We start from the raw sequence: 23,387 nt of genomic DNA on the forward strand, positions 1-23,387 counted from the left end.
CTGTAAAAATAGACTCTGTGATTTTAAGAGTCCATCCTTCATAAATGAAACAAAATGTGTCTGCTTATGTGTCACACACCACATGGCCAGCTAGGGTTGCTAAATGTTACAATGACATTTCCCAGTGAATGCATTTGTATTGGTTGAAAGCAATGATAAAGTTGAAAAACGCTTCAAAAACGCTGCGTCTGAGCATAGCCCAAGTGGGGGAGGAACATTTTCGTCTGGGGTTAATTATTTTGCCTTATATACAAGTCATTAACCTGGAAATTATGTTCCTTAACATATTTCCCAGCAAAATCTGTTGTGGTTTCGTTTTTATATGTTTTTTAGTACACCGGTAAAAATAGCATGAAACGCTGACAACATTGTTTAAAGCTATGATCTAGGAGTCAGGAAGACTTCCAGGGGTGATCCCCATGATGTCCACATGTCATTTCAGCAGTGTTTCCATCATTTTCAGACGCTTTTAGACCATTAAAGGACCCCCGGGGTGATCGCGGTAAAAATGCTCGGGGTCTCCGATAGACTTACATTGGGCTCGTTGTTCTGTCCGAGTACCCGAGTATTCCAATTTGTTCGATCCGAGCAACGAGCACCAAAGCATTTTAGTGCTCGCCCATCACTACTATTTACATATGCACATGACAATGAATGGTCCAGAACTTACAGTAAAATAACGAAGCAAGGTGCAGCAGTAATCGTTACATATTTTGAAAGAGCTAACCTAGCCCTATTTCAGGATGCTATTAATATGCTATAAAAAATCACCTGGCACATTCCCTTTAAACTCAAATTTGAGGAAAATGTGGGTTTTTGCTTGTGGATGCCTCAGCCACTTTTTTATACCTATTATTGAGTTGAGCAAAATAAAAGATATCAGCTTAGCAAGGAGTGCATCATTTCAAGCTAGTTATTTGTATACTGCTTTCGTATCAGACAAAAATACTTTAGAAGTGCGCTGTTGTGTTTTCCTTTTTCCCTATATCCAGTTAAAGATATGAAATTGTATTTTAAACTTCTTTTTCTTTACGATGTAATTTGCCAGATGTTTACTCTATCAATATCAAACTCTTATTTATTTGTATGTTAATGGTCCTCTGATTATATTGCTAGAGTCTAAAAAAAATCTGAGTACTATTGATATATTTTCACATTATACGAGGGGATGCTGATACTGTATATACTCGAATATAAGCTGAGACCCCTAATTTTGCCACGGAAAACTGGGCAAGCTTATTGACTCGAATATAAGCCGGGTATGCATTGTCCCCTCATCCCTGTCCTGGTATGTGTGGCTCCCCCTGCTGTATGCATGGCTCCTCCATCCTCCCTCTGCTGTATGCATGGCTCCTTCTTTCTCCCCATGCTGTATGCATGGCTCCCCCATCCTCCCTCTGTATACATGGCTCCTCTGTTTTCCCTCTGCTGTATGGATGGCTCGGCATCCTCCCCATGTATGCATGGCTCCTCCATCCTCCCCCTGTCCTTCCCATCATACTCACCCCCTCCTGACATGGTCTCTGCACTTCCCTGCTTCTCCAATGGTCTCCGGCACCAGTAGTTCTTCCTGTGTTCAGCGGACACGTGGTACCGCTCATTAAAGTATTGAATATGCGCTCCATGCCTATGGGACTGGAGTCACATGCATATTCATTACTTTAATGAGTGGTACCATGTGACTGCTGAACACAGAAAGAGCTGCTGGTGCCAGAGACCATCGGAGAAGCAGGAAAGTGATTACACTGCATCAAGAGGGGTGAGTATGATTTGACAGCCGCTGGCTCCTGCTGCTCCACCGCCGACTCCCTGGGACAGTGACTCAAGAATAAGCCAAGAGGGGCACTTTCAGCCTAAAAAAATGAGCTGAAAATCTCAGCTTATACTCGAGTATATACAGTAAGTCTATGGCTTTACCCAGAAAGAAACAAGATTGGAAGATGAACCTTTACATTTATTCCACATACTCTCCACTGATGTCAACACACTTCTTCAGTAATTCAAGTTCTGTGCGTCTTTCATAAAGAAGGATTTTGGTTGTGTCTCAAACCAGGCATCCGCAACAGCCACGGCATCAGAAATGGTGTGAAATTTGGTACCCTTGAGGTGTTTCTTCAGGTTTGGAAACAGATAATAGTTGGAGGCAACTAGATCTGGTGAATAAGGTGGTTGATCAATCAGCCGGAAGCCCAGCTCTGCCAGTTTTGCCTTGGTCGCTTGTGCAGTGTGAGTGGAGGCGTTGTGTTGCAGGAACAAGATTCCATTGGACAGTTTGCCGCGCCTTTTAGCCTTCAGAGCTGCCTTCAATTGGTCCAAAAGTTCAATATAATACCTTGCATTCATGATGGAATTCTTTTGAAGATAGTCCACTAGAAACACACCCTCCTTATCCAAGAACATAGACGCCATCACCTTAGTGGCTGATTTTTCACCATGAACTTCTTTGGACGAGGAGTGTTCTGTCTCAGACATAATTAATGACCCTTGACTGTCTATTTTGATAACATAAATTCAGTGATAATGCTCAGTTTTTCATAGATTCTAATGTTCACCGAATAACTACAGTGTTATTCTATCTTAGTTTCATTTTTGTTCTTGATTTCCCTCCAATTCCCAATGTACCCTGGATAAGTTTACAAGGCATCATGTTCTATTACAGCCCCCTTTTTCTGTCCAGTCTGCCATTTTCTATTAGGCTTGCATACTGAAAGCAGCTCATCCTTCTTCTCCCCCTGCGTCAGCATCGTCAGTGAGTAATCACGCTCCCACATTTATTCCTGTCCTAGATCACCTTCCTTAGTTAGCTCTCCCCTGGTTAGCTATTAGCGCAGGTAATCTGTATAATGTATAGTATGTATTTCTATGTACCCATACTGATTGATTGTATTATATGTTTTGCTTGTAGTTTCACCGCCCCCCAATATAACATCACGTTCAATAAAGCACAGATTCAACCAGTCTTCTTATTGGACCCCTGGTATAGCGGTTTAACTGCCCACATAAGCTATATGAACCCAGGTTCATTAGTAAGGATGGAACAAGGAGAACCTCTGTGCCTCCTCTCTTTTGACTGATCCTTGATTTCAGGTTTATGCAAATAAATTCAGGTCTCGTCAATAGTGACCAGTCGATCCAGGAAGTTCTTATCAGTCTGGAAATGCTGACAAATTGACTGGGAAGTTTTCACTTGCATGCTTTTCTGATCTATTGTCAAACATTTGGGGACCCACTTTGCAAATAGCTTCTTCATGTCCAAATGTTCATGGATAATTGCACAAACACATTCACAGGAAATCAACATCATGTCTGCTATTGCTTTAGCTGAAATTTACCGGTTGTTCACAGCATCGACGATCTCTGGAAAAACAACCATTCTCGGTCATCCAGGACATTCCTCATTTGATGATGTGGATTTTCCTTTGAACAATGTTTTCATTGTTGGAATAAACTTTACATTTTGTCTGAAGTGCTGGATCAAATTCAATGTGGAATGCTTTCTCCCCAGCAACGAGGAAGTAGGGAGGTATGCACTTTTTAATACATATGTAATACATACTCTTTAAATGCCTAGACCAGTCTATCTGTATTTCATTTCACTAATTTGTTTCACTATTGCATTTATATCTAATTACTGTATTAGTAAAACAGCATTTATGACCATTAATAAAAAATGAGGCCAAGTAGTTTACACGACTATAAATTTTATTGTCTTAAACAAGATATAACTACAGCAATGTTATTCTTAGTTCAGGTGCTGTACTCGTCTGAAAGATCCAATTCTGGGATGAGAAGCTCCCCAGTCACTGTATCTCCTATACTCTCCGGGTCGCAGGTAATACTGGCGTCCTCTGTAGTTGGACTCTTCATAGAACATCCAGTATCCATCATGTACCTGGCAGGAGTGGATGTCATTGTAATGGAATTGCTCATAGACATGAGGGCAGTCTTCAGTGAACTCCATCATCTGACCTTTAAAGTCTTCTTTTTCATAAACCCTCAATCTATATGGCCCGCGATGCTGCAATTAAAGAGAGACAACAGGAAAATGTAACTTAATGTAGAAAAATATAGTAGTAATACAATATGTTGCCTAACTGCAGTCAAGAATTTTGTTTTGCATCTTGTACAAGGCATGAAAAAGCTACAAAAAGAAACCAACATTTTAAAGAAATAAATTAAAAAAGCGTTTTGCTATTTTTGCTCTTATGTACCTGTGGAGTCAAGCGGCAAGATCGAATGGAATCATTGAAACCCATCCATTGCTGGAAGTCAGGATATTCTCCTTTTCTTAAGAAGTACTGGTGACCACGGTAATTGGGTTGTTCATAAAGGATCCAGTTTCCATTCTCCACACGAATGGAATTGCAACGATTGAAGTATGAAGACAGATCGGAAGAATCAGAATTGCACTCAAAGGAGCGACCTTGGAAGTTTCTGTCCTCGTAGAAAATAATCTGCAAAATAATTAATGATGCATCATTTTGTAGGATTGAACATTGCAATCCCATTTGTTTATATGCACAAGATATTTTGTTTGTTTAGTTGGTAATACATAAGAAGAAGAATACATCAATTAAACATTTTAGAAAATGTAATTGTTGACATGCATAAAACTTTTACACTTCACTATACAAGCACATTTTTAATAACTATAACTTACCTTGACCATTTTGACTGGATGTCTGTTTTACACAGGAGCTGGAAGATGTTTCTTTGCTGGAGGACAAATCCTTTTATATTTGCAGGACTGCTGATGCCTGCACAATGTGTGTTTGCTGACCTTTTATCTGTTCACTATGGAAAACGTATAGTTCTTTTGTGCAGTGCATGTGATTATTCCACATTCATGCCTATTGTGGGCTTCAGCTTTTGTTGAATTTTGTCTTTTATAATCAATGAATTAAAAAAAAATCTCTGCCAGGGATGTTGACTATTTTGTGTTGCCAGTTAATTGTTACTAGAAATGATTCCACAAATGTAGTTTTAGAAATAATGCTGCAATGAATTGCTATTAATTAACCCCTTAACACGAAATCACAAACTCAACTCTAACCAGTCACATTAGATTACCTTAGCCTGCAGACTGCAACCATTTAAACACTGTGGTCAATCCTGAACAAGAATGTGTGTCAGTTCTCTGTGCTCACCAGCTCCCAACAGCCACCCAGATGCGATCTCTGGGAAGCGGCATTTACCATCTCTTAGTACTTACATTCATCGGCGCAACCATGATATGATCGTGGGTCGTCGATGAGTTGTCAGGGCTTCAAAGGAGACTGTGATGTCTACTATATGCAGAGTGCCAAAGCATCGCTGCATGTTGCAAAAGCTATTGTGTAATTGCATCTTCAAGCCCCCTAACCTAGCTAACAAAATTAGTAAAAAAAAGTATTAAGAAAGTTTAACAAAATATGAAATAAATAAATAAACAAATGAAAGTCCAAATCGACTGCCTTACACTCCATTGAAAATAAAGATACTAAAAATGTTTTAAAAATACACATATGTGGTATTGCCGTGCTCAAAAAAGTCTGATCTATCAAAATATAAAAACAACTAACCAGATTGGTAAACACTGTTAACGAAAAAAAAAGTCATATCTATCCAAATATCTTATTAAAATCAGCATCTCAACCAGCAAAACATAAGCTGTTACACAACTCCATTGGATGAAAAATAAAAATGCTACAGGTCTCGGAATACAGGAACATAACTCCAAAAATATTTTTTTTGCAAACTTCAGATTTTTTTTCACAACTAAAATAATAAACATTCATATTGTTATTGTTGGTATTGTTGCAATCATATCTTTCATCGTTTTTAAGAAATCTCAATATGGAAGAGGCTAGGGGCCATTTGGTGAGCTGAATTTCTTGCTACATGTTCACAGACTTACCAGTGGAAAAGCCAAAATTCACATGCCACAAATGCAAGCTTGTGTCCCTAAAAAAAATAAAAAAAAATAAAAAAATTAAAAAAAATAAAAACCAAAAAAATAAAAAAATAAAAAATAAAAAAAAATAAAAAAACCAAAAAAATAAAAAAAAATAAAAAAAAGGTTATTATTATTACCTTTATGCATTATTTGCAGTATATTTTTTACTTTTTAGTTCAGGATATTTGTGTTTTTTGTTTTCTCTGATTAATGGTCATGTGTTAATATGCACTTACATTGTGCATACACATTAACTTACTTTTCTCAGTTCAGATTTGTTTTTTATTCATTTCATTGTGCATTCAGTGCATATATGGGTGTGACCGCCCTCTTTCTGAGCTGGGAAAGCCATCCAGTCTGGCCTAAGCTGTTACTAGTGTTTCAGCTGCTCGACCCTTATTCACATTCACGCCACTTGGCAAGTGAAAAGGTTTTAAATACTAGAGTAGGGACTGTCCCACAAGGGTTGCCGTGACGTGGCAGGATGGCTTGTACATTATTTTGATCAAAATTATGTTTGCTAAATACCCTTATTATTATTATTATCTTTATGCATTATTTGCAGTATATTTTTTACTTTTTAGTTCAGGATATTTGTGTTTTTTGTTTAAGCTTGTGTCCCTGTTGGAGGAAAAGTTGCAAAATCTCGAAGAGAGGTTAGCTACGTTGAAGATCATTAAGGAAGGTGAAGAGTTCTTAGACAGAGCAGAATTATCTCTTCATGTTACAGAAAGAGAAGAAATTCAAAGTGCACCTGAAGAAAAAGAGGAATGGAAACATATGACCCAGAGAAGCAGGAGGTTCAGGATGCAGTCAGCACCCATACTTCTCAGGAACCAGTACCAGGCTCTCAGGCAGGAAAACGATGAAGAAATACATCAGGATAAGACTTTGCCCACAAACAGCAACCTTGTACGCCTTCAGAGTCCTCCTGGATGGAGAAAGAAAAATGTTGTGAAGAAGAAACGGAGAGTGGTGGTCATGGGGTATTCCCTGTTGAGAGGAACAGAGGCCACTATCTGCAGACCGGATATAACTTCAAGAGAAATGTGCTGTCTTCCAGGTGCAAAAATTAAAGATGTGTCTGACAGGATATCAGGACTCTTCAGACCTACAGATGACTACCCATTCCTGCTACTACATGTGGGGACAAATGACACCGCAAGAAACGACCTGGAAACCATCTGCAGAGACTTTGAAGACTTAGGCAAGAAAGTGAAAGAACAGGGAGCGCAGGTGGTCTTCTCTTCCATCCTCCCAGTGGATGGGCATGGAACAAGGAGGTGGAATAAGATTCTGCAGGTGAACAACTGGCTACGTCGATGGTGCCGTCAGCAAAGATTTGGATTTCTGGATCACGGAGTGAATTACCTATTTGATGGACTACTTGCTAGAGATGGGGTGCACCTTACTAAGACTGGAAAACAAGTATTTGGAAGTCGCCTTGCTACACTTGTAAGGAGAGCATAAAACTAGAACAATGTGGGAAGGGAAGCAAAAGACCAGAAAAAGCCATACACCTGACAAATGCTATTGAGAACTCTACTATTAGAAGTGGAAAGGAAGAACAAAGACAAAAGAAACTAAATAATAAAAATATTGGAGAAAGAGAAAACAATCACAAACTAAAATGTTTCTATACTAATGCACAAAGCATGGGCAACAATCAAGGAGAATTGGAACTACTAACGCAGGAAAAGAAATATGATGTCATTGGAATCACTGAAACTTGGTGGGACAATACACATGATTGGAATACAAGACTAGAAGGATACAACTTATTTGCAAGAAACAGACTTGGTAAACGAGGAGGGGGTGACGCATTGAATGTTAGAAACGCGTATATCTGCACAGAGATTGAAGCTTCAGAGACTGGGATTTCTGTGCAAACTGTTTGGGTAAGAATACAAGGACAGAACAATGGAAAGGACACCATTGTAGGCATTTACTACAGGCCGCCTGTGCAAGCTGAAGATATGGATGAACTCTTTATGCATCAAATGGCCAAGTTCTCCAAAAAATATGACATAGTTGTCATGGGAGATTTCAACTATCCAGACATTTGTTGGGAATCTCTCTCAGGCAAAAATAACAGGTAAAGGAAATTCTTATCCTCTCTTGCTGACAACTTTAACTTCCAAAAGGTAGGGGATAAAACAAGGGGAACTGCTACCTTGGATCTAATCCTTATAAACAGGGAAGAAATGGTTGAGGAGGTAAAAAGTGGCTGGGACCCTAGGAGGTAGCGACCGTGCTATTTTAGAATTTTGGATAATTAGAGGAGGAAGACCTGTGAAGACTCAGACTTCAAGGTCAGATTTCAGAAAGGCAGATTTTAAGGGATTCAGAAAGAGAATTGGAGGGATCCAATGACTGGATATCCTTAAGGACAAAAATGTCCAGGAAGGATGGGAAATCTTGAAAAATGAAATTCTCAAAGCACAATTGTTAACAATTCCGAAAAGAGGGAAGAATAGGAAGCATTTAAGGAAACCAGGATGGATGAACACAGAACTTAAGCACATGCTAAAAAGGAAGAAAGAAATGGAAAGAGGGAGGCATATCTAAAGAAGAATATAATGCTGCCTGCAGAACTTGCAGGGCACAAATCAGATTACTAAAGCTGACAATGAATTGAGGCTTGCAAGAGACATCAAAAGCAATAATAAAGGATTTTGGGGATATGTCAAAAGTAAAAGAAAAGTCAAAGATGCCACAGGATTTTTACAGGATGAAAATGATGAAATGGTAAGACTGGATGTTGAGAAGGCCGAACTTTTAAATTCCTATTTTGCATCTGTTTTCACTCAGAAAGGAAATGTAACATCAGCTGTTCTTCACTGTCCTATTAAGGGAATAGAAAAATCCAGGATATCTATAAACAGAAATATAATGAGGAAACACTTAGCTAACCTAAATGAATTCAAGTCTCCTGTTGTGATTCATTTTCCCCTTCACCTTCGATGTCTGATGAACTCCCTCTTCTGGTGAAGGAAGGTAGTGAGGCTGATTACCAAACACCTGATCTGGTGGATGATGACTGGGTGGCAGGAACTTCTGACTGGATATAAGGCAGCCGACGCCCTTCTGAGTCGCTGGTGATTTCTCTGCTGGATTCTTGGAGACCAGTCTGATTCCTGCTTCCCAAAGATAAGTTTTTGCTCTGCTTTTGAACTTATTAGTTTTGTTTTGTTTACCTTGTTTCTTGGAGTTCAGCCATCCCCGGTCTGGGGTGTGTTGAGTTCCATTTTTGTTCTCTGATCAGTTTGTCTCTTTGCTCTGTCTTCAGAATTTACCTGAGTGCTGAATAGTCATTTTGAAGTCCTAGCGACTTCAGGGCTTGTTTTTCCTATCAGACGGTTGGGACATTTTTTGGTAGGGTTTTTTACGGATTGCAGACAGCAGCTTTTCTATCCTGTCCTGTTTAGTTAGCTTGGGCCCCATCGTTTGCTCAACCTATCTTTCTATTTTGTTAGTGTTTTCATCTTGCTTTACCGTCATTATATGTTGGGGGCTGCCTATTTCTTTGGGGTCTGCTCTGGGGCAGTTTAGATTTCCCCTTTCTTTCTTTAGGCCTATTTAGTTCTCCGGCTGTGATCGAGGGGTCTAGGGCATCGTAGGAACCCCCCACGGCTACTGTTAGTTGTTGTGGATAGGATCAGGGGTCTGCAATCCGATAGCTACCAACCTCTCCGGTTTTCTGGACTTAGCTTGTATTTTTGTTTTTTCCTCCTTCGGTGACTCATTCATAACATCTCCAGGTCCAGATGAATTACACCCCAGAGTACTGAAGGAGATAGCAGAAGAAATTTTTGAACCCCTCTCCATAATCTTTGAAAATTCTTGGAGAACAGGAGAAGTCCCAGAAAACTGGAGAAGAGCAAATGTTGTTCCTATCTTCAAAAAGGGGAAGAAGGTGGACCCAGGCAACTATAGGCCGGTGAGTCTGACTTCTATACCAGGAACGATCTTTGAACAAATTATTAAACAACATGTATGTCAGTACCTGGATAAGAATGAAGTGATTAAACAGAGTCAGCATGGGTTTGTAACTAATAAGTCATGTCAGACTAACTTAATTTCCTTCTATGATTGGGTGGATCAAGGAAATGCTGTAGATATAGTATATCTTGACTTCAGCAAAGCATTTGACAAAGTCTCTCATACAATCCTTATTGAAAAAATGACTAAGTATGGAATGGACAAGGCAACTGTTAGGTGGATTCATAACTGGCTTAGTGATCGGACCCAAAGAGTGGTCGTAAATGGCTGCACATCCAGTTGGAAGAATGTCTCAAGTGGGGTACCACAGAGCTCTGTCCTGGGCCCTGTATTGTTCAACATCTTTATCAACGATTTAGATGAAGGAATTGAGGGTAAACTGATTAAATTTGCTGATGACACAAAGCTAGGAGGGATAGCTCATACTAGAGATGAGAGAGAGAGGATTCAAAAAGATATAAATAAACTGGAGCAGTGGGCAGCAACTAACAGAATGGTTTTTAACAGGGAAAAATGCAAAGTACTACATCTGGGCAATAAAAATGAAAAAAGCATATACAGAATGGGAGAAATAGGGCTAAGCAACAGCACATGTGAAAAAGACTTGGGTATACTAATAGATCACAGACTGAATATGAATCAACAGTGTGATGCAGCAGCAAAAAAGGCAAATGCAATTCTAGGATGTATTAACAGAAGCATACAGTCTAGATCACGTGAAGTCATTATTTCCCTCTACTCCTCTTTGGTCAGACCTCATCTGGAATATTGTGTCCAGTTTTGGGCACCACATTTTAAAAAAGACATCAACAAACTGGAGCAAGTTCAGAAAAGAGTGACCAGAATGGTGACCGGTCTACAAACCCTGTCTTATGCGGAAAGGTTGCAGGATTTGGGAATGTTTAGTTTGCAAAAGAGTAGACTGAGAGGAGACTTAATAGCTGTCTACAAATATCTAAAGGGCTGTCACATTGTAGAAGGATCATCTTTATTCTCATTTGCTCAAGGAAAGACTAGAAGCAATGGGATGAAACTGAATGGGAGCAGACACAGATTAGATATTAGAAAAAACTTTTTGACAGAGTGATCAATGAGTGGAACAGGCTGCCACGAGAAGTGGTGAGTTCTCCTTCAATGGAAGTCTTCAAACAGAGGCTGGACAGACATCTGACTGGGATGATTTAGAGAATCCTGCTTTGAGCAGGGGGTTGGACCAGATGGCCCAGGAGGTCCCTTCCAACTCTACGATTCTATGATTCTGTATTGATGAGGAGATTCATATTGCATGGTCATTTTTTTCAAAAAATGTACACGGTAAAAATAATTTCCAAAAAACAATGTCAGAATTTTTTTTTTCTCACAATTTCACTGCAGTTGGATTTTTTCCCCATTTTGAGTGCACTATGTGGTAAAGTGAATGGTGTAATTCAAAAGTACAACTCATGCAAAAAACAAGCCCTCATATGTCTATGTGGACAGAAAAATAAAAGAGTTATGGCTCTGAGAAGACAAGGGAGAAAAAACGAAAATGGACTGCTGGTAAAAGGGTTAAAAAACATAGAAAAAATTGAAAATATAAAAATTTGAAGGACTCCTCTTTTCCTCCATTTAGATATCAAGAAATTAAGAAGCAAACAAAAAAAACATATTTGCTATTGACGTGTCCATAAAAGTCAAGATACAGTGGGGCAAAAAAGTATTTAGGCAGTCAGCAATAGTGCAAGTTCCACCACTTAAAGAGATGAGAGGCGTCTGTAATTTACATCATAGGTAGACCTCAACTATGGGAGACAAACTGAGAAAAAAAAATCCAGAAAATCACATTGTCTGTTTTTTTTTCCTTTTATTTGCATATTATGGTGGAAAATAAGTATTTGGTCAGAAACAAAATTTCATCTCAATACTTTGTGATATATCCTTTGTTGGCAATGACAGAGGTCAAACGTTTTCTGTAAGTCTTCACAAGGTTGCCACACACTGTTGTTGGTATGTTGGCCCATTCCTCCATGCAGATCTCCTCTAGAGCAGTGATGTTTTTGGCTTTTCGCTTGGCAACACGGACTTTCAACTCCCTCCAAAGGTTTTCTATAGGGTTGAGATCTGGAGACTGGCTAGGCCACTCCAGGACCTTGAAATGCTTCTTACGAAGCCACTCCTTTGTTGCCCTGGCGGTGTGCTTTGGATCATTGTCATGTTGAAAGACCCAGCCACGTTTCATCATCAATGCCCTTGCTGATGGAAGGAGGTTTGCACTCAAAATCTCACGATGCATGGCCCCATTCATTCTTTCATGTACCCGGATCAGTCGTCCTGGCCCCTTTGCAGAGAAACAGCCCCAAAGCATGATGTTTCCACCACCATGCTTTACAGTAGGTATGGTGTTTGATGGATGCAACTCAGTATTCTTTTTCCTCCAAACACGACAAGTTGTGTTTCTACCAAACAGTTCCAGTTTGGTTTCATCAGACCATAGGACATTCTCCCAAAACTCCTCTGGATCATCCAAATGCTCTCTAGCAAACTTCAGACGGGCCCGGACATGTACAGGCTTAAGCAGTGGGACACGTCTGGCACTGCAGGATCTGAGTCCATGGTGGCGTAGTGTGTTACTTATGGTAGGCCTTGTTACATTGGTCCCAGCTCTCTGCAGTTCATTCACTAGGTCCCCCCGCGTGGTTCTGGGATTTTTGCTTACCGTTCTTGTGATCATTCTGACCCCACGGGGTGGGATTTTGCGTGGAGCACCAGATCGAGGGAGATTATCAGTGGTCTTGTATGTCTTCCATTTTCTAATTATTGCTCCCACAGTTGATTTCTTCACTCCAAGCTGGTAGGCTATTGCAGATTCAGTCTTCCCAGCCTGGTGCAGGGCTACAATTTTGTTTCTGGTGTCCTTTGACAGCTCTTTGGTCTTCACCATAGTGGAGTTTGGAGTCAGACTGTTTGAGGGTGTGCACAGGTGTCTTTTTATACTGATAACAAGTTTAAACAGGTGCCATTACTACAGGTAATGAGTGGAGGAAAGAGGAGACTCTTAAAGAAGAAGTTACAGGTCTGTGAGAGCCAGAAATCTTGATTGCTTGTTTCTGACCAAATACTTATTTTCCACCATAATATGCAAATAAAAGGAAAAAAAAACAGACAATGTGATTTTCTGGATTTTTTTTTCTCAGTTTGTCTCCCATAGTTGAGGTCTACCTATGATGGAAATAACAGACGCCTCTCATCTTTTTAAGTGGTGGAACTTGCACTATTGCTGACTGACTAAATACTTTTTTGCCCCACTGTATATCATGATATAATTTTTTTTAACCTGATTGATAATTGTCGTAACAGGTAAAAAAATCAAACTGCCAGAATTGCTTTCTGGTGCCTCAGGCCAACTGTGCACATAGTCCTTGCATTTGTGACCTTATCAAGGTGGTATTACTACGTGAATTTTAAATGTGGGTACTTTTTCATTACATTATTTTCTATTTGTTATATTATCTTATTTGTCTCATGTTCTATATTTTCATTTTCTTTGCCTTTCACCCAATTTGTAACTCTTGAATAATGCATGCTCCCTTTTTTGCTTTACACTTTTGCCCTTCTTTCTTTTCCTGCTATTACATTTATCTTCCTTTTCAAGTACATCTGGCCATGCTTAATAACCCATTTGTTACATATTTTCGATATATTCAATTGATCTAGTACAGTATAATTGTTTTCTGTACATTATTCATGCATTTTTTGTACACTTATATTCTGTATTTTTATATGTGGTGTTCAATTATAGGTTTATATTTATTCATGTGATGACATTGTGGGTCCATATTAATTAAGAGGTACAAATTATTTTTATATTTCCCTATATTAGTGTATTCTGGAGATGAGTGAACTTGTTAGGCGTCGGGTTCCTGTCGCTTGTTAAGCTGTCTCTGTTTCCTCTCCAGCAACAGAGGAGGTTGCTCAGCAGACTCGTCGGTCTCGGCGCTCTGCCCAGACTAGCTCCGTGGGTTTGGTTGCTGCTGCCACCTGTGGTCCAACTATAGCAAGGCATGCTGGTCAGCAGCGAGCTACTACAGGGACTAAGTCCTCCTTTTGGTACACTGAGCATGCCCTCGGGATGATCTCTCATTGGAGATCGGATGTCACATGCTCAGGTCCTTCTCCAGCTCGGATTGAACCATCAGGAAGGTCCCGGAAGGACGCAGCTATAAAAGGTAGCGGCCATGTGCTAGTATAGACTGCATTACCAGACTATGAGGAGTGAGTGTTGTATGCAAGTATGAATGTCTCTGGTGACTGACTCATTTGAAACCCCTACACTTGGTATGCATGTGTTGTGCAGCCTAGCATGTTAAGCGCCCAGGCTTAGGTGTAGGTAGAGGCAGAGTCTGAGACACTCCACCTTAGTCAGTAGCTATAGTGGCGACTGCAGGTGCGACGCTGCGCGCTCAGTAGGTCCAGAGGGACTCAGACCTCGTGTCCTTGGGGCTGAGTTCTGTGACCGCATACTGAGCGCTCTCTTGCCGAGTGCTGTGATTTTAACAGGCTCTGGCATTTATGTTCAGCAGTGGCGCGGCTCTGTGTCGTAACAGAGTTTGCTTCTGTTCACACTGGGTGATGTTAACCCATGTGTGACCTGTTGTATACCGCCTTATACTTCCGCCATTACTAAGCTGCAGTTTACCACCCCTGCACGGTGGACCCCGGGCTGCGAACGCACCTTACTATTATTTTATTATTTGGTGCGTTCCGCCAGTCCTAACAGAACTTGTTCAAAAAATGTTTCCCAATCTCAAATTTGGCACGAATGTAGCACATTCGGATTCCTTGCTCTCTTTCACGAGCATTTTTACTCAAAGTAGGCAAAATTCGGTCACAGTTCAGAAAATCGTGTTTCCACTAATGCTTTTTTTATTACTTTGGCTAGGATAGTGTTGCTATATGATGAGCGGAGGTGACAGGGGATCATGTTTGACTTGGCAAGGGAGTGTGGAGAGGTTAGAAGAGCATATAGAGAGGTTAGAGATTTTTTTTTCCCTTAACTTTATGCTTGTTGATTCCTGCAGCCAATCAGGGCTCAGAAATCATCTACAATGTCAATACACAAGGTCTTCTGTGATTGGCTGCCGAAGTCACATGTGCCCAGCCATATAAAAAGATTTTTTTTTTGCTGGCACCATTCTCCCAGTGTCACAGTGCAGAGAGGTTGCTCCTGCACTGGTGCTGCTGCCGAAAGTGAACTTGTCAGTTATGCAGCTAGATAGGATTCAGTCCTGTGTGAAATCTATCTTCCAGCATCAAACTGGGTTGTGTAAAAGCTGTTTTGCAGTCTCCGGAGGCCTCATTAGCTACTCCAAATCTTTTGTGATAAAGCTGTGTTTCAGTTGCAAATCAGAAGGCCGGATTTCCATGTAAAAATCTTTAGGCCTAAAATTAGGGTGCAGCCTGGAGGTCCAATTATCTACTCCAAAATATTTAAGAGAAAACTCTGTTTCAGTGGCAAACTAGAATGCCACATTTCCACTTAAAAAGTGCTATGCCTAATATTGGGGGTTTAGCCAGGAGGCCCAATTTGCAAATTCAAATTGATTGTGATAAAACTGTGCTGCAGTGAGGAATCAGAAGGCCACATTTCTAAATCAAAATAGTTTGGGCTAATACTCTGGTGCAGACACAAGGTCTAATTAGTTACCCCAAATCGTTTGTGATAAAACTGTGTTTTAGTGGCAAATCAAAAAGCCAGATTTCCACTTAAAAATCATCAGGCCTAATATTGGGGTGTGTCAAGGACTACGGAGATGTCTCTCCACTCCTGAAATGTGTCCCCACCTTTGAGATTCCGCAGGATCATTGTTTTCCCTTAAATAAACTCCAGGAACAAGCACTTTGAAGCTCTGTGACTAGCAATTAGCACAGTGGTGTGAAATCTCCTGCAGGCACAGTCAAACTGGATTCCCTTGTCTAACTCAAACACCACAGGTCACAGCAAGGCTCTGAGGTATTGAATCTGGAAAATGACCCAGAATAACAGAATGCAATATCTCTGAGCCTAGGCGAGCACATTCTCGGAACTGGCATTCCTTCTCCCACAAGCCTGGCAACCACCTGTAGACTCATGCGTTATGAATTTATGAAGCATAGCTGCCAGGAATTTCATACGGTAGGCATATTTGGTCTCCATGCACAGTTAAAATCCAGCAGAATCCAGTGACAGCGCTGCTGTTCCATTCAGAGCTTTGTGCGGAAAGTTATGAGCCTCCATGGTTCTGGACAGAAATTCATACTCTCAGATATGGGAGGAGAGACTCAATCAACAATATAGAAAATATCCAGCTCACCTATCTTGGATGGTGGTGCATGGGAAGCACGGACGTCGTGGAGTCTCACGTGAAAACAACAAAAAAGAGGATTCCAGCTTCCATATAGTAAATACAATTTATTCAAGCATAAAAATAAAAGCACCAGACAGACCACATCAGTGCAGAGCAAGATAGCAGAAGCAATGTGTTTCGAACAGACCGCTGTTCTTTTTCAAAGCTGCTAACACATTAACATCCTGCGGTATATAACACCATTAACTAATTACCTTACCCACACATGTGGGGCATAATGACAAGTTCACATGCAACATTAAAACCACAGAATACAAAAAATTCACCAACAATTTATATACCAATGAATAGATATAAAATAGTACAAAAAATATTCAATAATGGAACATAGTTTATTTGCATGCATTGAGTCCAAAAGGAACACATGTTCTCAAACTAAGCATCCAAAAGGCTTCTCTGGTCATTAATTGCTGCATCAGATCTCCACCTCTTGCTGAGCTGATGACTTTCTCATTTCCCACAACTTGAAAAGAAGAAATATCTCTGTTGTCCTGGTAGATATAATGTTTTGAGGTGAAGGACATAGCCTGATTGGAACTGCTAAGAGAGACAACATCAGTTATGTGTTCCGAAATTCTTACTTTTAGCTTGCGCATTGTGCAACCCACATAATTTAATTTGCATTCAGTGCACATGATTAAATATAAAACAATTTTTGTGTTACAATTAATAAAATTCTGAATTTTAAATTTCTGCACACACTTACTGTCCCAAAATGAATGCATTACTTTAGAATGAGGTCAGGTTCTGCACCTGTTCCCACCACAGTGATAAAATCCTGTGTGACTAAGCCAGGTGCATTTAGGGTTGCTGAGATTCAAAAAACTTGGGGAAACAATATTTACTATTGCAGCCGCTTTTTTAGCAACAATTTGACAGCCTTCAGAAAGGATGACTGACAAAGCATCGTCTTCATTTAAAATGCCTATATCTTCACAAAATTTGTTTGATAGCATTAAATTGTGGGCTATAATTAAAAGAACAAACCAATTTTTTATTTTTATTTTGTGACCCAGATAATTTATTACTATCAGAATTTGTAGCAAGGAGTACCTTGCGTTTTTTATCCTGAACTAATGTTCTAGCAAGATCCAATGACCAATGAGGATAACCCCTCTTTTTTAATTTGTCACAACATAAATCTATTTCTTTTGTTAAAGTGACAGCATCACTACAATTTCTAGTCAACCTCGTCAGCTCACCAACTGGAACAGCTTTGATGGTATGACAAGGATAGCTACTCAAAGCATGCTAAATATTATTTCCTACAAGTGGCTTACAAAAAGTGGAGGTAATAATCGGAGTATCTATTTGGCCTTCTAATCTTAAATCCAAAAAAGATATACAATTCGGATCAATTTGAGTAAAACGCAGGTTGAAATGGTTCTCGTTCAGATACCCGACAAATTCCGGTATGGCAGACACATCCCCACTCCATATGAGTGTGTCATCATTGTATCTGCCTTACCAGAAGATGTCGGGCACAAAAAGATTACTGGAAGTATACAAAAAACATTCCTCCCAATACGCCATGACTAAATTAGCAATACACGGGGAGTGTTTTCCCCCCATGGAAACCCCTCTACATTGCAGGAAAAATTCCTGATTGAAGAGAAAATAATTTCGCTCCATGATGAAACATATTGTAGAAATAATATAGTCACAAAGATCTTTCGAATAATCACTATATTTGTCCAGATGAAATGGAACCGCCTCAATCATTACCTGATTTCAAATATAGTGATTATTCGAAAGATCTTTGTGACTATATTATTTCTGCAATATGTTTCATTATGGAGCGAAATTATTTTCTATTCAATCAGGAATTTTTCCTGCAATGTAGCCCACAATTTAATGCTATCAAACAAATTTTTTGTAAACATATGGGCATTTTAAATGAAGACGATACTTTGTCAGTCATCCTTTCTGAAGGCTGTCAAATTGTTGCTAAAAAAGTGGCTACAGTAGGAAATATTGTTTCCCCAAGTTTTTTGAATCTCAGCAACCCTAAATGCACCTGGCTTAGTCACACAGTGCTTGAATAAATTGCATTTACTATATGGAAGCTGGAATCCTCTTTTTTGATGGGAGGAGAGAGGTCGCAAAAGCCTAGGGATGGGCAAAGAGTGTGGGAGGGAGCAGCCTAAGAGATGAGAGAGCTCCTCATTTTTGAGCTTAGTTTTCTACTGGCAGGAGGAACCGTTAGCTGACGCAGTCAGGAAAGCCCTTAACTAAGATTTAGACCTGTGATCTATCAGCGCCTCCCTGTGGTCACATGCTACACAACACAGTAATTGCAACCTATCTATAGGCTATCTTTTTTCTACACTCTTGACTGTATACCTATATATTGTTCTGTGAATATATGCCTGTACATTTCTAGTGCGCCTTTTGGCAATTAAATATAAATTTAATCTTGGGCTGCTCTTTTATCTTGATACATGTGTAAGGGAGAATACTGAGCTGCGGGTCCCTGCTTGCTGGGAACGAACTGTTGAGGCTGCCTTCCCTGTTTCCTGTGGGAAGGAATAGGGGACTGGACAGGCCCCATGACCCAGGAACAGGGGGGAGTTTAGTCAGGGAACCAGGCCGGAAGCTGAGGTACAAAGCTCACGTAGCTGTGTAGAGGCCCCCGCCATCAAAGTGTGAGCAGCAGGGCAGGCAGCACGCTCCGTTCACCAACCACCAGCGCTGTGACAGACTGCAGCAGACAGACCCGGTGGCCAAGAGACAGTTTTGGTGCAGGCAGGCGGCATGCAGCAGGATGAGCAAAGTGCTCCATCCCCAGAGCACCCGTGCTGCACTGGCCTGTGACCATTAACCCCCTCCACCAACCGCAGGAACTTGAGAGAGGTGCAGTGTGCCCGGTGACTACCAGAGAGCAAGGTGCCCTACATTCCGTGTCCATGAGTACAACGCACCTGCTACATAAGAGAAACCAGGTATGGTACAGACACTTGCACCCTGATTTGCCAGTTGATACTTGCCTGTCTACATTGGTCCCGCACAGAGCTGCAGCCTTAATTGACTCGGCTGCATCAACTTATGGACTAGGGCTCAGCAGAAAGTACTGGAGACCAACAGACCAACCACTGCTGCCAGAAGAAAGATCCTCATTGCTTACAGGACCTTCTTGGATAAGTACTGTGCCAGCCATTGTTGGCGCTATTGACATGCCAGCAGGAATCTGTCATGCCGCTCTCACCCGGGGCCAGGAATCTGCACCCAACGTCACCACATCCGGTGCTGCAGCTGCTTTGGGGATCCCATCGGGTGAGCACATGCACCTCTCGCACTTGATCCTATGGCTGTACAGTGTTGCTAAGTGCGTATGCGCTCTCCTCTCTGTCCTGACTGCAGCCACGCCATCTCTATGGTCCTGGAGGACCTGAACAGGAAGTCCCAGCGCTCATGCACTATATCAGGCTGCCTCTTCCTATGGGTGGTGCCTGATTATTGTTGTGATTTCTTGCTAGGCCTACTAGGTCCCTGCTTGACAGCACTCTGTGTTATGAACGGGTCACCGAGGAGGAAGGCAGGAATAGGCTAAGCCACCAGAAAACCAGAGGGGTTGGTAACTAAGTGGATTGCAGACCCCTGATCCTATCAACACAACTAGCAGTAGCCGTGGAGCGTTCCTACAATGCCCTAGACGCTTCGTCACAGCCGGAGCACTAGCTAAGCTAAAGACAGGTGAAATCTAAACTGCCGCGGAGCAGATCCCCAAAGGAATAGACAGCCCCCAAACATATATTGTCAGTGAGACAAGATGAGACTAGAGATGAGCGACTTTGCCTTTTTTTGGGTCGAGTCGGGTTTCATGAAACCCGACTTTCGCAAAAGTCGGGTCAAACAAAATCGGCCGATTATCGTGAAAAGTCGAAGGCCGACTGAAACACGAAACCCAATGCAAGTTAATGGGGAAGAAAAGTCGGCAGTGAGTGCAGGACAGGAAACACACCTACAGTGCCCATTTTAGTGCCAAAATATCAATTCTTATTACTTAAAGGGCAGGTGCCATGTTTTTCATAATTGAATGTAAAAAAGAAAATAGCAGAAAAAGATATTGTCTGCTGAACGACACTTTCCATGCTCATTTACGGCAGTCCCTGGGCATAAGACATAACGGTCGGCTCCCGACCCCTATCTCTTTCATAGCAGCTGCATCAGGAGGGAACTGGCCATGCCTCTGTGGGCAGCTCAATTCACAGCTGTAGGTGTGGCCAGGCACCATCTTATTGGAGCCCAGTCTTTTCCTGTTAGCTCCAGGTACACTCTATTGCAAGCCCTGGATGCTGTACTGTTCCACCATAACGGCTTGGATGTTCACTCTGCACATACTAGCTGTAAGAGAGGAACCAGGACGAGCTGCTGGAGACCGAGCTGCTCTTTCCAAATCACCCGACCAGCTGCAGCCACTGCAAAACATAGGAGTAGCTGTTCCCTGCTGTTTCAAAACACTTAGCAATCTGCTGGAGATCTAATCCTCTCCTGTGTGATACTGACTGCTGAGCCGTGCATCTAATCCTATCCTGTGTGATACTGACTGCTGATCCGTGTATCTAATCCTCTCCTGTGTGATACTGTCTGGTGAGCTGTGTATCTAATCCTCTCCCGTGTGATACTGTCTGCTGAGCCGTGTATCTAATCCTATCCTGTGTGATACTGACTGCTGAGCCATGTATCTAATCCTATCCTGTGTGATACTGTCTGCTGAGCCGTGTATCTAATCCTCTCCTGTGTGATACTGTGTGCTGAGCTATGTATCTAATCCTCTCCTGTGTGATGCTGACTGCTGAGCTGTGTATCTAATCGTCTCCTGTGTGATACTGACTGCTGAGCTCTGTATCTAATCCTATCCTGTGTGATACTGTCTGCTGAGCAGTGTATCTAATACTCTCCTGTGTGATACTGCCTGCTAAGCCATGTATCTAATCCTCTCCTGTGTGATACTGACTGCTGAGCCGTGTATCTAATCCTCTCCTGTGTGATACTAACTGCTGAGCTCTGTATCTAATCCTATCCTGTGTGATACTGACTGCTGAGCCGTGTATCTAATCCTCTCCTGTGTGATACTGACTGCTGAGCTGTGTATCTGAAGGTACTGTCACACTTGGCGATGCACCAGCGATCCCGACCAGCGATATGACGCGGTGAAGATCGCTGGTACATCGCTAAGTGGTCGCTAGTGAGCTGCCACACAGGCAGATCTCACTAGCAACATCGCTGGGGACGGGGGTCGCTACTTACCTGTCACACCAGGCAATCCTGCGTCCTCCCGCCCGGCTCCACGCGTCGCTCGTCGTCACAGCAGAAAGCGCCGCAGGAAGCTGATGACGAGAAACGGTCCTGGACGTTCTCGCGCGATCAGCGATAACCAGCGGGGGAGCGGGTCGTAGGTAAGTATCACACATAGCGATATCGCTAGCAATATCGCTATAACATCACAAGTTATAGCAATATTGCTAGCGATATCTCTTAGTGTGACATGCCCTTAATCCTATCCCGTGTGATACTGCTCTCCTGAAATACTCTGTGCTGTTGTCTCCTTGCTCCTACCCCATATATCTCCCTCTGTGCCCCCCATAGACCAGCACACTGCTCTCCTGAAATACTCTGTGCTGCGGTCACCCTGCTCCTTCCCCATATATCTCCCTCTGTGCCCCCCATAGACCAGCACACTGCTCTCCTGAAATACTCTGTGCTGCTGTCACCCTGCTCCCAGAATCCTTGCTGCCTGCCATCCTCAGTGACCGAAGACCCCATTCTTCACCTCAGATCCTGTCCTGGCGATGTGTGAAAGCGAGGCGACAGGGGCCTGATATATGGTGGAAGGAGCAGGGTGACAGCAGCACAGAGTATTTCAGGAGAGCAGTGTGCTGGTCTATGGGGGGCACCCTGTTCGGTGCCAGGGATTGTACATAGAGCGCTGTGTCTTATACACATGGATTGTCCATCTGCTTGTCTGCTCCACAGAAATCCAGGAAACATGTCTGCTGATTGATGGCCTGTTCTGATCCAGACATTACGTGCAAAGACAGTCAGTAACTTTGCAGGCCCCATCAAAATGGCTGCTCACTGTGTTCCTAGATGTCATCCTCTCTTTTCCCTTAGCAAACACCCAGAAGGGGAGGAGAGGAGTGACATCACACCAATGTCAGCAGACTCCGCCCATATTTACTCCAGTGCAGTAATGTGAGCTAGTTGCACTAGGTTTTTGTGCCAAACTTCAGTAGCTGCTCCCCCTAGTGTTAACAAGTGGAAATGCCAAACTTTTTAAAATTATTTTTCATATTTTACAAAATTAAAAACAAATGATAATATTTTTTAAGAAAATGTAAACATTAATTCTTTACATTTTTTCAAATGCTGAAAAATTTTTTTTGGGATGTCACCTTCCCTTTAAGCTTGTCAACCTTAATTTACTTCATAATAATAGTTAGGCATTGAAAACTGGGGGTTATTTGGTTAAAGTTGTGGGGGGGCGGTAGGGCTGGCTCCAGATTTTCATGGGCCCAGGGCCAAAGAGTGTCAATGGGCTCCTTTAACACATGTCACAATCCATGATCCTCTGATATGGCAGAGAAATAGCGTTATAGTACAATGAAAAATACTTCACTTCTTACATGACATGACAGATATCCATTTTAAATTCTCCAATAGCTCCAAAAACGGACAGTACATTACTCCATACAGTATTATGGCCACCGCATAGTGCGCTATACAGAGTAATGAGGCCCATATATTTCTCCATACAGAATCATTGGTCCCATATAATGTTTGAAACAGTATATGATGAGCTCCACATAATGCTACAGTGTATGTTGGTCCCCATGGATGAAGCTCCACTGTCTTATAAGCCCAAATAATGCTCCAAATATAATGGGCCCCATTTCTAATGCTCCAATGTGTAATGGGCCCTGTAAATGCTGCTCCAGTGTCTGATGTCCACCTTTGGAATGCTCCAGTGTATGGTGGGCCTCATATATCATTCTCCACAGTGTAGTGCTCCACAAAAATAGCTGTCCCAACATTGAAAACAATTAAATAAGTCTCCTCACTAGGGA

The 23,387-nt window shown here is 41.7% G+C and overlaps 1 protein-coding gene across 1 annotated transcript; it reads right to left on the reverse strand.

The window, feature by feature from the left end:
• Positions 1-230: 230 nt before the first annotated feature.
• On the reverse strand, positions 231-4,508 carry LOC141055608 (gamma-crystallin-3-like). The gene is made up of 3 exons (XM_073552256.1): positions 4,212-4,508; positions 3,761-4,018; positions 231-263 (listed from the first exon to the last, which is right to left on the reverse strand). Exons 1-3 carry the CDS (start codon positions 4,506-4,508, stop codon positions 231-233), a joined length of 588 nt encoding a protein of 195 aa, XP_073408357.1.
• Between the last annotated feature and the right edge of the window lie 18,879 nt (positions 4,509-23,387).

The sequence above is a fragment of the Dendrobates tinctorius genome, unplaced genomic scaffold, assembly GCF_039654945.1.
Source record: "Dendrobates tinctorius isolate UK_male_01 unplaced genomic scaffold, ASM3965494v1 ptg000188l, whole genome shotgun sequence".
Taxonomy (NCBI): Eukaryota; Metazoa; Chordata; class Amphibia; order Anura; family Dendrobatidae; genus Dendrobates; species Dendrobates tinctorius.

Bases quoted from the DNA above. Each gene is read 5' to 3' on its own strand.
- LOC141055608 (XM_073552256.1), bottom strand. From the start codon at position 4,508: ATGGGATTGCAATGTTCAATCCTACAAAATGATGCATCATTAATTATT. The intron at 4,019-4,211 runs GTACATAAGAGC...CTTTAATTGCAG, and splicing joins CTTGCCGCTTGACTCCACAG to CATCGCGGGCCATATAGATT. The intron at 264-3,760 runs GTACAGCACCTG...CATAATTTCCAG, and splicing joins GAATTGGATCTTTCAGACGA to GTTAATGACTTGTATATAAG.